Source organism: Montipora capricornis, chromosome 8, assembly GCF_036669925.1.
Source record: "Montipora capricornis isolate CH-2021 chromosome 8, ASM3666992v2, whole genome shotgun sequence".
In the NCBI taxonomy this organism is placed as follows: domain Eukaryota; kingdom Metazoa; phylum Cnidaria; class Anthozoa; order Scleractinia; family Acroporidae; genus Montipora; species Montipora capricornis.
This window is the reverse complement of record NC_090890.1, coordinates 41209305-41226217: the sequence shown is the minus strand read 5'-3', so window position 1 is coordinate 41226217 and position 16913 is coordinate 41209305. Positions and strand designations below refer to the sequence as shown.

General features: G+C 40.8%; 2 protein-coding genes across 2 annotated transcripts; one reads left to right on the top strand and one right to left on the bottom strand.

Annotated features, from left to right (window-relative positions):
• Positions 1-5437: 5437 nt before the first annotated feature.
• On the top strand, positions 5438-7216 carry LOC138059047 (uncharacterized). Its single transcript, XM_068904556.1, has one exon. The coding sequence runs from the start codon at positions 5729-5731 to the stop codon at positions 6638-6640; it is 912 nt and encodes a 303-aa protein (XP_068760657.1). The 5' UTR covers positions 5438-5728; the 3' UTR covers positions 6641-7216.
• A 4126-nt stretch (positions 7217-11342) lies between these two features.
• LOC138014028 (uncharacterized) lies at positions 11343-14310 on the bottom strand. Its single transcript, XM_068861059.1, has 3 exons — positions 13846-14310; positions 13192-13446; positions 11343-11942 (listed from the first exon to the last, which is right to left on the bottom strand). Exons 1-3 carry the CDS (start codon positions 14308-14310, stop codon positions 11343-11345), a joined length of 1320 nt encoding a protein of 439 aa, XP_068717160.1.
• Between the last annotated feature and the right edge of the window lie 2603 nt (positions 14311-16913).

The window sequence follows — 16913 nt, the reverse complement described above, 5'->3', positions numbered from 1 at the left end:
TTAGGCATACCGGTAGGAGGTACTGAGGAGAACGACCCTCCCAGATTTGAGACTCCTTGTTGGTCAGTTAATGTGAAGTGATTTCGCAGTCATGAGATAAAATCATAAACTAACCTTGGGCGCATGGGCGCAATCTAAAAACAAATTTCAAACAATTATCATGTGGCACCGAGATTAGCCTTCCCACCTTATGTTCTCTTGATAACACAAATTACCCTCGCCCGTTATGGAAGGAGCTCTGATAGCCAAGATTTACAACTTGAAAGTTTTCTTCTAAATGATGTAGAGGCGAACCTACAAACCGGATGATTCTCAACGCTTGGATTTCGCAACCAACTAGCTATAGCTTCTCTTTCTCTCTCCCTCTATCTCTCGTTACATACAACAGTTAAGAGGTACACGTGGTAGTTTTCAGCCAGGCAATTACGATGTGAATCAGAATAGTTCTCATGAATCATCATAAGTTCGACGAAACAAAGCGCATGCAGTAGAAATGTATGTTATAGTTCTAGATAGCGACTCGAGGATGGGTTAATTTTTTTTAAAATGAACAACAACCTTATTAATTGTTAATTTTACCGCTGTAAACCAGTTTCACGCTGATGGGCAAGAAAGTCCCCACTTCGATTCCGCTATGCTATTGGCCTTGTTTAAAAATCATGAACGTGGCCCTCAAGCGCAATTATTGATTTAGCCTCGTTCCATTAATTAAAGGGTGGTGTGTTCTGCGTATAACTGTAAAAACTGACTAATAACACACATCTCCGCTGATTTTAACCAATTAGTTGCAGTGAGAAAACGAAGTTAGCATTTATGCGGGTATCGCTGTCTGAATGCAATAAATAACTGCTTTACATCTAAAACGTGGACACACATGCAATGAGAAAGTCGTTGAGGAGTAATTGATTTATGTGGGGTCTTCAAACTAAATCAGCGTTTTCTCTTTTACATCCACAGCAGAGGCCATCACGTTTTATGTGCTACTGACGAGATATGAAAACTGCTCTCATAGCTCGCCTCAAGTTACCGTTCTTCCAAATCTGAACAATGGGATTGAAAGAAGATACAAGATAAGTCACAGTGTTGACCCAAGGAAATAGGATGTGAGACTTGACGACGCTCTCTTCCAGATTTAGGAGCAGAAAAATTGGTAGAATTGATACTAGGGTCGCAATGGTGTACATTGCCATGAGCCTGAAAGCCTTTTTTTCCCTTTGAAAGAGGAGAACTTGCTGTGAATTATGAGTTGCTATCATGATCTGTCTATTGTTTTTACGAATGATAAGGAAGGTCAGGGCATGTGCTGCGATGGGAACCACTATCATTAGCATCATTGTGATGTTTTCTGTTGCTCTATAAACTTCGTCGGGCACTGCAGTCTCCACAGCTACAACGTACGTGAACCAAACGATCCACATTATGACCACGGTCTTCACCATGCCTGAAACAAAATTATGTCACTGAATCATGTTATGTCACGGTGAACTAACTCACTGCATGGCAAAAAATGGTAAAGAACACTTTTCATTTGAGAGCCACCAAACCAAAGCCAAATCATTTCAGGTAGAGTGGTAATCCAGTGATTTTATCCTCAACTCAAAGGAAAGGCGCGTATCAGGGACTAAATTAGCCTGCGTAGCTGGCGGTTGTTGTTGGCGTGGAGAATGGGGTGGGGCGCTGGTATTTCACAGCGCCCGTCTCCATTCTCCGCGCCGGATTTGCCTCTCGCGCCAACAATATCGCCATCTACGCAGGCTAAGATTGCGGGAAAGGATTACGAAATCGCCGATCTATAACCATCATCATTATTGTCGTCATTAATATCCATATAATCAAGGTTTTAGTCCCAGATTGATTGAAAAGGTGAGCAAGGTTTTTTCGAGGGATAGGCTACATCAAGACTTAAAAGCAAGAGAACCTAAAAGGGCGTAAAAATGTGATGTTTTGAAAGTCCTAAAACATAACGACTGACCATATATCACGAAATGCACGGGCAAATCAGTCATGCAGTTTTTTTATTTATTATAGACTCAACAAAATAACTCTATCGCTGTGTTTCCGTAACAACGTTCCTATTGCACCCTATAACCTATTTATGCGTTTGTTATCGACCAATTAATAGAAACGCGGTATTCTGTTGAGTATATGAATAATAAGAGCGGGATATAACTAACAGCCAGGGGCCCAATAGGAGTTCTCTCCATTATTCAAGTGTCAAACACTTTTCTCAAGATCCTAGCTGTTCCCAAAAAGGAATCTTCGATCCACTTCTATAATCTTGTTGACACCATGTCAAGAGCACCAACAACAACTGGAATAATGACCACCTTATTTAAACTACCATAAGATATTGATGGTGATGACGATCGTTATTATTATTATTATTATTATTATTATTATTGAGGGTGCCCTATACTTTTTACGTGAAGCGTGATGGAGCGATTTATTTCTCGTGAATCGTGATTTAAAAATTGTTTTTATTTGTGATTCGTGATTAAAGATGGTAAAATCTTTTCATGTCCACGTGAAAATTTTTTTTTAATTAAACGTGACCCATGAAAGAAGATTTGAATTAAACTTGATTCGTGAACCACTGTGTTTTGCGTGATGAATTTCTGGCCATTTTATTGTTTTAAAAATGTACCGAAGGGCTTTGATTAGGTTTTGATAGGACATGGATTTCATATGGATCGATAAAAGTCATAAAATAGACCACCAATGGCGTTTGAACAAATAAGATGACATTACCTCATCTTTTGTTGCGTATGCCGAAGATTGGAACCACGTGCTCTGACGTAGGGCTGGTTTGAAGTGAACCGGCTTCAAAATAGCCTGCGAACGCAGACGTATTCCAACCGCCGGAAATACGTCTGCGTTCGCAGGCTACAATCTTGGACAGAATAAAATGGAACAGAAATGCCCCCTCTCCCCCAAATCAAGGATGAAGGTGCGTGAAGGCCAAAACGCGCCATTTTCCCATCACTGATTTTGGGTGGAGGAGTGGTCTCAATGTTCCATTTAATTTGTCCAAGATTGTAGGTGATGGTTGACTTTATTAGAGCTGAGATTCTTGGCTTCTATGGGGCCACTTAAGACTTCCTTCATTTTCATGTATGCTTAAAACATTTACAGTTTTATTAAATAAAAATTATTGCAGTTATGACAGGTTATTATGACCAGGCTTTAAAGGACTACACTATTGTATATATGACAGTGGTCAATAATCTTTGGCATCATCTCTTTGATGTCTACTTCCAATTCATCTGTTGTAGGATGTTCAGTGGTCACTCCAGTGGCACCAGTTTCTGAAGATCTGCCTGGAAATACACAGTTTGTATCTTCAAGAGGTTGAGGTATGATTTCAGAGATAGATCAGTGCCTTGAGAAGAGGCCGGAACAGTTTCAGCTTTGTTCAGAATGCCAGGCACAGGCTTACCAGCACTATGTGATGCCACCAATGAATGGTTACTAAGGCCACTGGGAGATGGTCCATTTTGACCAGTTGACAGGGACTCCTCCATACCATTTGCCAAACCTTCTGAATCACTGCTTGAATGGTCCAATGAAACCAGCACTTCGTCTTCAACAATGTCATCAAACACATTGCACTTGTAGGTCTGCAAGTGGGTTCATTGAGCGGAATCTCCTGCAAACACCACAAGCACTTTTCTTTCAACTTGCAAGTCAACCGGTTGTCTTGATTTCCTTTAATGCGCAGGTTCTTTAGGATGGGCTGGAGGTATATCTTTGTTTGTGGTGTAAAAAGGGTCTTCAACCCCTCTACTGACCATAATGACTTAACAACAGCTAAATCTCGCGAGTTGGTCACACAACTCATGAGTTCGAATCATTTACCTTCTTTCAGCTGAGGGAAGCCGGTGGGAAGCCCATCGTTGCCTGGCACGTCGCTTGTGAGTTTCTCCAGGACTTCTTCTTCGCTATCATCCACCAAAACTCTGATCTTTTTCAGGCCGAGGACAGCCTGCTGTAAGATTTGTTTTTCAGTTGAAGAGGGCACCCTACAAGCTTGTCGATCTGCTAGGCAAACAAATTGACCATGTGCGTCTAGGTGGTTTTTTCCTTTTACTTGACTTTGAGGTCCCATTACCTTTTTCTCGGCGGCTATTGGACGGCTGAAACAATTTCCTTCTCTCCTCAAGTATTCGCTGGGATGAAGAAGTCGCGGAATTCGAAGTCGAGCTGTTCCTCTCTTCGTCCACAAATTTTTTGTAGAGATCTTTGATTCGAATTCGATCCCCCCAGACGAATTAAAGAGCTCTCTGACATCGATAAGACTACTTCTGGATCTACTTTTTCGTCGATAAATCGCTCAAGAAGTGTTCCAACAATGTTCAAGAATGGCCTCCATTTTCTTTCTCTTTGGTGGGAAAATCAGGGAACATTCGAGGAGGATTGGGACATAAGATTTTCGTTAGGCATTGTGGGTATATCATCAGAAAGTTTGCTCATCATAGTATTTTCAGTGCTCTCAAGCGTGAAAGTTGTCGACGAAACATCGTATTGCCTCAAATAACAGAAAACCCACTGCACGTAACTAAGTTTTGACAGCATATAAAGCAGCATGTACTGCGTATATTGAAGAAAGCACACAACATAATGAGAAGTAGACTGCGTGTGACAAAGTTAGCACAGTTTTTTTTGTCAATGGACTACATATAAAAGGGTAATAGCTCGATGTAAACGCAAAAGGACTACATATAACAACGTGACCTCTGCATATAAAACACAAAGAAAGACATATGACAGTGTTGGCGTTCATATTTTAACTGGGTGTAATAACCTGTGATATTTTTTATTTCTTTATCTTGTGCTGGGGTTTGGTTATTGTTTAATGGTCTATTGGCTCTTTTGTTTTCTTTGTTTACGTCACTCGTGAGTTTGACAGGTTCGCACACCGTAGATGACCCCAATTCAGCAAGGAAACGCCGACGACAGCGACAACGACATTTGAAAATGTAACTTCGCCTATCTGCAATCGTTCCTCGGGTATGCCAAATAGTTCAAGTGGAGCTCAAAATGTTTACTAACTATCCCAGAACGAAATTGGGGTAAGAGGTTTGGAGGTTGAAAGATGAAAAATGGAGATTTTTGGTCAAGTTCTCTCGTTTCATGGGTGGAAGCGGAATAATGAATAACGGCTTAAAAAAGAAACTGAATAAGGAATATTAAGCGTTCGAACGTTCGAAATAAAGAATTTTACGGATTCCGTTAAAGAATAATGAATAAAAATGCGCCGGACCGCTAAACTAAAAGATTAATATCGAGGAAAATTTGAATAATGAATAACTCAGGCAAATGGAAGGAATAATGAATAACTGAGATCCAATTGTTTCACTTCCACCCCGATATTTTTGTCCCCACAACTACAAAACAGGTCATTTCACGTCTCAGATATGACGAGGACGACTGTGAAATGTACAAAAATGAAAAAGGCCCGTGCAAAGTTACTGTTTTTCACTGTTAAATTTGTAAATTTGTGGCGTTCTTGTCACCTTCGTTGTTTTGGTTGCTTAAACTCCTTAATGAAAACAAAAAAACCGAATTTTCATGAATGTTTCTTTGTCATGATAAAATGCCGAAGGTCGCGGTGTACTTAATGACAAGGAACATTTTGCTGATCAGATGGCGAAATCTCCTTAAAGGCTAACAACTCATTCCTAGAAACAGACAAATCTGCATTTGCGGCAGTCTTTTCTCCAGCTATTTGATGGATGAGATGAATTTATACACGTTGAAGAAAATACCTTTCTTTTTAATATCGGAATTGAGTGCATACGACTTGCTACAAGTAAAAGAACTTTGTATTTCATTTTCTGGATCGTCGCGGTACCCGAAACTCGAAAAGACTGCGGAAGCTGCTTCCAAAGAACTATGTTCGTGTCTAAAATTTCTCTTTGCACCTGTTCTCCGATGCATAACTGATAAATTTTTCTCATGTGGCCGTTTTCCGCATAACGAGAGTATCGTTTATAAATGGTTCGATCATCCACGTAGCGGAGAAACCCGAAACGAGGTAAAGGCAATAAACGTCGAGAAGGAAGTGGGAACACCTTGGAACGGCAACAACTTATTTAACACGGTAAAATTAAATGAATTGGAGTTACTCGATGATGACATGTTTGAAATTTTTTTCCATGGAACAAGTCATAAATACGCTGAACACATCATAGATGGAATTGACTTGAAAAATGGAGGAGAAGGAATGGACTTTAGTAGTGGCGACGGCTTTTACGTTTCCAAAGACCTTTCTTTGGGAAGAGAGTATGCAGCTCGTCGTTTCGGTGAAAATAATTCTGCTGTACTAGTCTTTAAAGTAAGGAAGGTGGAACTGCGAGGTGATAACAACGACAATGGTCTGGATTTGAAGGATATTGACAGGAAGAAGAAGGAATGGCAAGCATTGGTCAGAAATTTTCTTTCTAGCAAACCTTCCAAAAGATTTCTCAAAATTGTAAAAGAATACGACTTTATTGAAGGGCCTATGGTAGCCAAAGGAAAAAAGGATTTTGTAAATTACCCTACTCCAAAGAATGACTCGTATCAACTCTGTGTTCGCACAGACAGCTGTGCCTCGCTGTTTGACAGAAGTCTTTGTGCAGTGGTCTATTTTGCTTTATGACTTCTTTTATTAACTACAACTGAGGTTTCCTTTGTGAGCTTAGGAAAGCACTCTTCAAACGTAAATTACATGATTTGCTTCTACAGATTCTTGGAACTGAGGAGACGAGTGTTGAAATGTGCTACATTGATCTTTCTAAGCACATGCGTTTACTAGGTAACTCCTTAAGTCTTAAATGTTAAGGTTTTTTATCTTTCTTTACTTTTGTTATTAATAGTTTGTTCCAGTTCTTTTTTTCTAATATTGTTATATCTATTTTCTTTAATGTTGTTGTATATACTTCTTCTGTTCGTTTGTTTTTTTAAACCCTTAAAACATCCAGTCTAAAATTAAGTAGCCAGCCTGGAATAGCTATGCTAATTGCGGGCTACTATAGTCTCTGTAAAACGAAGTGGGTGTTGTTGTTGTTGTTCTAGTTTTGACCTGCATGACAATTTTGTATTCGAATGACTGATGGTCGAGAAATGATCTGTGATGTTGGCAATATGGCATTGCAAGCAAATTTATTGTCAGGGAATCATCATTGTTGCAAATAGACTGTATTTCGTAAAAAGTAATAAAAGTAAAGTAACCATATTTAACGTCGAGAACTCATAACAGTAATTCAACTGACAAACCTGAGTTCGACGGTGCGCTCATTTTACTCTCCCCTCTCAACGTAACTAATAAATGATCGAAGCATGGATTTACATATGGAGATAGAGAGAGAGACAGAGAGAGACAGAGAGAGTGGGAGAGAGGGAGAGAGAGAGTCGGATAATAATCTATGTATGGTGGGTGAACGTCACTCAAATTGATAGAAACTGCATGAAACTCGTTCAGATGATTAACAAGAGATACAAGAAGACACTATGAGTACTTTGTTGAATTTTATTAAGCTTACAGAAATAATCAGTAATAATACTAAGCTTGGGCTACCTGAGGTGCGATGTTAGGTATAAATGGACTTGCGACCCGATGAATAAGTGGCTTCGCCTCCTCTAGGCAGTAACCACAAAATGGCCAAGCAGCTGCTGATTGGTGCAAGTCAGAGACGGTTACACAGTGGATCTTCTGTGATAACACGTCGTAATAGTAGAAGAAGTTGAAGATGCAAAACTTTTGGGAATGAGATAGACAAATATCTTGACCTGGATAGACACATTGAAATTCATGAATTGAACCGCTGAAACTACCTAGATCTTCTATTAACAAAGAAGTTGTTGTAAAATGCCTTAATGAGACCACTGTACCACACAGAATCAATGTGTGCGAGATGTCGACCGGGTTTAGTCTACTTTAGTTTCTTGCATATAGTTATTCTGTATCTGTCAACCATTTCTTGCATGTAGTTGACATTAATCTTTTGTATTGTCTTCCCTCGCTGGGCAGTGGTGAGGAAGAGTAACATTGTCAGATTTAAAGTATATTCTTTAAGAGATAAGGAGCTTAAAGTATCGACAGTTCGTAGATATTCTAGTGCGATATGAGCATCCCAAATTTCAGTATATTTGGGCAGGGCTGGTTTCAACTCAAAAATCCCGTTAAAGCAACGAACCACTAATGGGTGCTCTCCAAACTTCACTCCATCCTTCAGAGAAAGGATGGAGGAGAGCGCCCAACGTGCTGTATTTACAACACTGTACCCTAAACCTGAGTGGTATAATGATACAAGGAATTCAATACCATTCATTAACCCTGCATGGTTGAAATGTATCAATGTTGTTGTCTCAGTCTACAGTACTGTTGACATCTGCCAAGGTAAGTATGGTATTGTTTGGAAGTACCTTCCCTCCACGAGGCCATATCTTTGGCACCTTGAGACAAATCATACTGGTTTAATCCCTCCCTGACAAGAGACAGACGAGAAGATTCAATTTGTGCCAGATGGGAAGAGTTTCCTGGAGATGGCCTGGCAACTGAAGTAGGTCTTTTCTTGCTTTGATGTACAGTGGTGGTTGCTTGAGGAGCTGAAGAGCAGCCGGATACCATGCTTGTGTTGGCCAATCTGGTAATATGCAAACCCCCCTCGCTCCCTCGTACTGCAATTTGTTTAACAATGCTGGAATAACACTGAAGGAGGGGAAAGCATAAAATGTAGGATTAGATTAGTCCAAACTGAAAGCATCGATTGTGAAGGCCTCCGGGTCAGGTCTGTAAGATACATATTCAGGAAATTGATGGTTTATGCGAGATGCAGATAAATACATATCAGGCTTAAAACCGAGTCCCTAAAGAGCATTAAAAAGAGACAACCTGTCAAGCTGCCACTCAGATTCTCTTAGGGCTGATTTACACGGTACGATTTTTGTCGCATGCGACAAGCTTACGACAGGCTTACACATCGCTTACGATTAACGTGTACGTCACAGAAAATGTCGCAGCATTTTAAAACATGTTTTAGAACGCTGCGACAATCGTAAGTCATGTCGTTGGCCTGTCGTAAGCTTGTCGCACGCGACAAAATCGCACCGTACAAATCGGCCCTTCGGTTCCTTCTGGATTCAAAATCGGCAATGAGATTTTCTTTCCTGGGGATGTGGGCCGCACTAATCCATAGGTTCCGAGCTATAAGCCATTCCCAGATCTCCCTGCATTTTGGTTGGCTACGCTACTAGATGACTATTAGTAATAGTCCTCGAGTAGCGAAAAGCGTGAGGTTTTCTTTCGTTTTATTCCGGCCAAATAAATATTTCTTCATCTTGCACTTTGTTATTGCCTTTTCTGTCCAACTATAGTTCGGTGATATTAAAAAAATTAGACCCTTCGCCCTCAAGGGCCACGGGTCAATAGCCCATTCGGCTTCGCCTCATGGGCTATTGACCGGTAGCCCTTGCGGGCTACGGGTCTAATTGTTAATTATTCTGATATGGGTATTGTTTTCATCTCTAGCAAAAGTCTGAAGACCTAAAAGGATGGCCGTCATTTCCAAACAATTTAGATGGAGTTGAGACTCTGAGTAGGACCAATTTCCACCAGAGGACTCCCCTGCAGATTCAGCCCCCCAACCCACGAGGGAGGCATCTGTTGTTATTTGATGCTAGGGTTGGGTATGGTTATAGTAATAGTAATAGTAATAGTAATAGTTTAATAATACTTCTGGCAGTTAAAAACTGAATAAACAGTGCAATTTACAAAATTGAATACTTATAATTAAGTCTATTTACAACAACAAGTATCATAATAATTGGAATTACGAGAACCTAAAAGAGAAAAAGTCATTTGCTCTCTTTATCCTTTTCATTGTTGTAGTGGATTTAGTATTTCCTGATCTTAACTGGTATGGGATAGATCTTGTCGTAACTTGCGGAGCTAAGAAAGATATGGGGTGGCTCTCATTCCTCATATCAGCCATCAACTTTTTACATATGAATATCCTGCGATTTGCTAATGATGTCAAATTTGCTTGATCTAGCTAGGGCTTGTTGATAACTAGAGTTTGGAAATATTATTCTTAAAGCTCGTCTTTGTATAGATTCAATAGCGTCAGAAAGGTATGGATTTCTGTGACAACTACGTCTAGCATACTAATAGAGTTTCTTGGGGTAATCTCGAATGCAGCAGTGTCATCGACATACTTCGTACGCAAATGCTAGTTCCTGAGCAGCTTGTTTATCATGACAGCAAGGAGCGTTAATCCGAGTTTTGTTCCTTGTGGGACGCCACCATTGACTTGTTTCCATGGCGACAGATAGGAGCCGACGCACACAGCTTGTGTTCGGTTGGTAAGGAAGGATCGTATCCAAAAAAACAGAGGTTGATCGATATTAAAGGATCTAAGCTCATCTAGTAATACTGAATGGTCTATGATATCAAATCCTTTAGTAGAATCTGCCAAAAAATCAGGACAGAGCAGTTTCCTGAATCAAAACCGTCGTGTACAGCTTGCATTAAATAAATCAATGAGTGCACTGTAGAGTGCCCATGGCGTGCTTATTGACGTGGGTTAGTGGTGCTAATTCGAGTGCGAATTGCTTTAACAATTTATACGATATTCCATCTGGTCCCACCGCTTTATTTGTAGACAATTTGTGCAAGCCGGATGAAATCTCTTCTAAGGAAACAAGCAAATCCGATGAAATTACGTTGGGCGGGGTTTGGGCTCGCATCAAGGGTTCAAACTCCTGAGCGGACTATATTGAAAGGATTCCAATGATTTCAAGGCAGCAATCACTCACGATGTGAACCTTCCAGCGAAACGTAAAGCACTGATCAGCAACACGCATGCGCATCTCATGTGTTTCCGTAGTGACGAAGACTGATCACAAGGTAGCACTTAATCGGGGACACTGTAAAGTGAAATCAACAATTAACGCAAATCAAGTCAAGTTTTTGAGGAGAGGGGAAAACCGGAGTACCCGGAGAAAAACCTCTCGGTGCAGAGTAGAGAACCAACAAACTCAGCCCTCATGTGTGCTCAAATGACATTCTTATTGCACTGGTTCGTTATATCACACCAAAAGACTGTATCATAAACTCAACGCTAGATCAGTAGTTATCACTCGACGCTCAAAACTAGACTCGCTCAGAAAAGAAAAACATCACGTGTTCTTATGACGTCATGCAAGGGGGGGGGGGGGAGGAAGGCACATCCCTGCCCCCAGTCGAGTTTTGTCATTGGTCTTCTGAATTCTCCACTTCGAGTACAGACAGTAACTGCTCGGACTCTTCCATCTTGTCCAGGATGAGTAGACACGATCTTGCCCAACGGCCAAATGCCACGTTACTGATTCGGTTCAGATACAAGTACAGCGTCTCCCACTTTCAGATTCTGTCCGTTCTCTTTCCACTTCTTCCTCTCTGTCAGGCTAGTGAGACACTCTTTGGTGAAACCTCTCCAGGAGAACTTTGCGAGGGCTTGGGACTGTCGCCACAGCTTTGTGGAGTTAACCTCTCTATCCGTAACAACGGCATCTTCATAACTCGGATTTGCACGCAGAAGCAATAGGTGATTTGGAATGAGTGCTTCAATATCTCCTGCATCAGAAGATACATGGCTGATTGGTCGACTGTTAAGAATTCCCTCTGTCTCAACCAGAACGGTCCTTAGTGCTTCTTTAGGGAAGACTCTATCTTTCAGTAACGCTTTCAGCGTTTTCTCCGTGCACTGTACAAGTCTTTCCCATGCACCACCAAAATGTGGAGCACTCTGTGGGTGAAATTTCCGATCGATTTCTTTTCGTGCACAAACGTTCTGTATTCTCTGCTCATCCAGTTGCTTGAGACATTTCCGCAACTCGTCGTTGGTTCCAATAAAGTTTGTACCATTAATTAATATTATCACCGAACATTCTTTGAGGTCGTCCACGTCGTCCACTATATGCTAATCTCGTCAGCAAGGAAGTATGTTCATATTAATATTAATAACATTGAACGTAAGTCATTTGTTAAATACTTAGGAATTTACACAGGTGAACACCTAAATTGGGAACCTCAGACTCAGCATGTAAGCAACAAACTAGCAAAAAATATAGGAATACTTTATAAGGTACGGAAATATGTTAATCTAAATGTCCTTAAGAAGTTATATTATACTCTTGTTTACCCGTACTTAAAAAACTATGGTATCATGAGCTGGGGCAATGCATGCAAAACAAGACTCACAAGGGTTTTGACAATACAAAATCAATGTGTACGGCGCATGTTCTTTGCCGCTCACAGGACAGAAAATGCTAAAATTTACGATGCTCTACTTGGAATCTTGGAAGTATAAATAATATCTACAAGTTGAGGATAGCACTCTTTGCCCACAGAAGTCAAAATGATAAAAAAGGTATTCCAGCTATTTTCTCTGATGCTCTTACACCAGCATCTGAAATCCACTGTCATAACACCAGGTATGCATCGAGTTAAAACTTCTACAGAATAAGTACAACAACTAGATATGGTCAATCAACATTTCAGTTCTCAGCATCAAAAACCTGGGAGTCAGTTTCTATCAGCCTAAAACAGTTACCTTATAATTCCTTTAAAAAACAATACAAACAGCTTCTCTTATTTACACAAAACAATTAAAAAACTGAATTGTAATTTTTGATCAGTGCAATAATTTCATATTACTTATTTTTCTGTAATGTAAGCATGTCTATATATTCATATAATAATTACGAGATGTAATCATATATATTTTAAAACAATGTGTATGTTAGTGATTGAAGCAATTAGATATATTTATTATTTAATGTTAATTTTGTTTAATGCCGCATTTATCGTTTAATTAATTAATTTTGTGTTTAATGCCGCATTTGGTTAGTAGTCAATGGCTACTCTGGCTACCTACCACACACCTATCTTTTAGATCATTTTTTTGCTTTTACGTATTATATGTATTCTCTATTAAGTGCTAATATAGTATTAACTATCTTATAATTGATGTAAATTGTGCATAATAAAATTGTATTGAATTGTGCTATGAATCTTTTCAATGCCATAATGAAATGATCTGTTGAAAGATCATCGACCAACTCAAGATGGCAAGCTCTTGTACTCATGCAAACAAACAAACAGCCATAGACTTTGACCTCACTACGCTTCTCCAGTCAACTCCAGTGTTCCTGAATACCATCATGTACCATCCCTACTTCAAGTCTACATTCTGGTAGGTTTCCCATTTTCTGCTCGAGGGGCTTCACTGTCTGGCGGTAACAATAATTGCACTTAAACTTTGCACTACGGACAGCCTGTCGACCACGAATGATCCAATACTCTTGTCTAATTTGATTCAACAGGTACTCTGTCGGCGGATGGTAATAAGAACCGTGAACGATGCATGATCTTGGGTTGTCATGTACGGTATGGTATGGCCTGGGCTTTCTGTAGCCTTCCACCTACAACCAAATATCCAATCTCGGGTCACGGGACTTGATTCTGCTCCGTTTATAGATCTCTAGACCCTTCTCTAGGAGCTGCACCTCCTCACCAAACGAATCAGCTTGTGCCCTCTTCACCAGGTAATTCTGAGCAGATCTCACTGCTCCGGTACTGTAAGCGGTCCGGTCAGACGCTCTTCTTTCTTTGTTCGCGTGTTGTTTGAAAACCTTTTCACGTATGCAACAACTCTTCTCATTGTCGCCAGTGATGAATATCTCTTCCAGCCCAACAAGACTTCACACTCGTGCAATACCCCAGCCCATCTTGCTTTTCTTTCACTCTCTTGAACTTCCTTTTGAGGCACCTCAATCTGGCATATATAGAAACTGAGGTCCACGATAGTAGCGGTGACTCACGTCGAGCTGAGCTGGACGTAGTCCTCGGGTGACGTTATCAGCAGGGTTGCACTCTGTGGGAACATATCTCCAGTAAACCGTGCCCGCTCCCAGTGTGGACTCCAGCTCACTCATAATTGTGTGAATCTCAGACACCCGCTTGCCCACGAACACTTTGTAATTGGAACTGGTCTGGCCTATCCAATGTAGAACTGTAGTAGAATCACTCCTGAAGATTATCTTCTCTATCTTCATCGTCAACTCCGTTGCTAGAGTCTCAGCTAGGCGTGCTGCTAAGAGCGCTCCCGTGAGCTCGAGCCTGCAAATCGACTGAGTCTTTAGGGGTGCAACTCGTCCTTTCCCAGCTACCAGTCTACATTCCACTGTGGTATCCTCAAACTCTTGCCTCAAACAAGCGCATACACCATAGGTATCCTGACTAGAATCGCAAAACACGTGTAAAGAGGTTTCTCGCACAGCTTTCATTTGACCAAGGAAGGCTCTGGGAATCTTAATCTCATCAAGTGCTGCTGCTTAGGCGCCGGCATGGCTGCCACCGTGAGTTTTAGCTCTCTACTTTTTATCATTTTGCAGTCCACTGCGACTTGCAGTTCAAAAAACCTCCCCTTGAAAGGAAGGAAATAACTTGTCGCAAGACACGCTCCATCGATTTTACTGATTTTTGTCATAAACTCGGTAACTCCTGTCTGGTTTTGGATCCTGATGATGATCTTGAAGCCCTAGTTCGACAATATAATGCCACCCTGAAATCTATGCTTGATACTCATGCCCCTTTGAAGACAAGAACTGTCACTGTCCGCCCCTATTCTCCATGGTTTACAGAAGAGATCGCCATCGAAAAGAGGAAGAGGAGGGCACTTGAGCGGCGCTGGAGGTCAACTGGCCTGCCTAGTGATTATCGTAGCTATGTTCTTCAGTGTGATGTTGTAAATAGTCTACTACGGTCAGCGAAGACTTCCTACTATCGTGACGTCATTGAAAGCTCGAACCACGATCAGAGAGTTCTCTTTGGGACTGTTGACAAGCTACTACACACCAAAGTTGAAGCTCGCTATCCTTCATCTTCTTCGGATCACACCCTAGCAAATTCGTTTGTTAACTTTTTCTGTGAGAAAATAGTTAGCCTTCGATCTTCCTTAGACTCTCTTACTGATGTCCGTGAATCTACATCTGTTTTTATGGATCCGTCGCCTCCTGCGAGTTGTGCACTATCAAGCTTTACAGTGGTCACCGAGGAGCAGCTATCCAGTCTTGTTTGTTTTTCTAAGATAAAGTCATGTGCTCTAGATCCAGTTCCAGCCCATGTCCTGAAAGAATGCTTGTCAGTTTTGCTTCCAGTTATGACGAAAATTGTGAATTTGTCTATTGAATCTGCTTTGGTACCAGACTGTTTTAAATTGGCTCTTTTGAACCCTGTTCTTAAGAAGCCAAGTCTTGATTTTGAAATTTACGCTAATTTCAGGCCTATTTCCAATCTAATTGTTATTTCCAAACTAACTGAAAAAGTGTTTGCTTCCCAGCTTGTTGACTATGTAATGCGAAATGATTTAAATGAAATTTTTCAGTCTGCTTATAAGCAGCATCATAGTACTGAGACTGCATTAGTTAGAGTTAACAATGACATTCTTGTTGCTTTAGATAACCATCAGTCTGTTATACTGCTTCTCCTAGATTTATCAGCTGCCTTCGACACTGTAGATCATGGAATATTGCTGGGGCGGCTGAGTCATCGTTTCGGTATATATGGTCTGGCTCTCTCCTGGTTTAAATCATATCTCAGCAAATAGATTTCAGTTTGTGGAAATACGAGGGGAAAAGTCCCGGGGTGCCACAGGGCTCCGTTTTAGGCCCTATCCAATTATACTTATCCTTTGATTCCCTCAGTGGCGAGGGGCAAGCATCAGCCGTCCATTCAATAGAGGCTTGTGCATCCGATATCGATGAATGGATGAAGCTCAACAAGTTAAAACTAAATAGCGATAAGTCTGAGCTTTTAGTAATTAGTTCTAAGTACCGCCCTCGTCCTTCGCTTGATTCTATCTCCATTAGCGAACAGGTTGTAAAGTCGTCGGTTTCAGCTAGGAATTTGGGTTTTATAGTTGATGATAGTCTATCTCTAGAGGAACATGTTAACTCTATTTCTAAGTCTTGTTATTACCACATTAGACGAATTGCTAAAATCCAAAAATATCTGTCCGAAGATTCCACAGCAGCTCTTGTGCATGCTTTCATCACCTGCAGATTGGACAACGGCAACGCACTTTTGTACGGCCTTGCAAAATATCTGATTCAGCGGCTACAAGCAGTCCAAAATTGTGCTGCCCGCCTCGTTGCGTGCAAGCCGAGGTATGCACGTGCCACACCAATCCTCAGGGAACTGCACTGGCTGCCAGTGGAAAGTCGTATCATTTTTAAAATTTTATTATTAGTTCATAAATCACTCAATAATTTAGCTCCTGCCTATATTAACAGTCTCTTGAAGAATTATAAACCTAGTCGCAATCTGTCGGTTGGTCAGGGTCTTCTGTCCAATCAAAGGACCTATGGCGACAGGGCATTTTCAGTTGCAGCACCAAAGCTTTGGAACGCCCTACCCCTTGACATAAGAAACAGCGGATCGATCACTCTTTTTAAATGTAAATTAAAGACTTTTCTTTTTAAGAAATATTATTTATAATTTTGTATAAAATATTTTTTAACTGTAGAATTGTGAAGCGCCATAGAGCAGCTAGTGTATATGGCGCTATATAAATGCCATAATTATTATTATTATTATTATTATTTATTACTGTGCAACTCACGCCATTCTCGAAGAACAGCTTCCCTCATGTGTGATTTACATTCTGCAAGATGATCTTACTTCTAATTGTAAAAGGGAGCACGAGCACTCGAGGATCCCAAACTGAGAACGCTTGGTCAAGTATTTTATCAAATTTCGTCTCTAAGGACTTTAACCGTCGCTCAGCCATATCATAGTTGTTCGGTAGAGTTGGATACTCCTCTCTCCACAACAGTCCGGACACGTATGCATCTTCTCCCTCAATCTTCACTGTTGTCCGCTCCATGAC

Bases quoted from the DNA above. Each gene is read 5' to 3' on its own strand.
- LOC138014028 (XM_068861059.1), bottom strand. From the start codon at position 14,310: ATGAAAGCTGTGCGAGAAACCTCTTTACACGTGTTTTGCGATTCTAGT. The intron at 13,447-13,845 runs GTGAGTCACCGC...ATTTGGTTGTAG, and splicing joins TACGTCCAGCTCAGCTCGAC to GTGGAAGGCTACAGAAAGCC. The intron at 11,943-13,191 runs GTACATGATGGT...TGACGAGATTAG, and splicing joins GTAGACTTGAAGTAGGGATG to CATATAGTGGACGACGTGGA.
- LOC138059047 (XM_068904556.1), top strand. From the start codon at position 5,729: ATGGATGAGATGAATTTATACACGTTGAAGAAAATACCTTTCTTTTTA.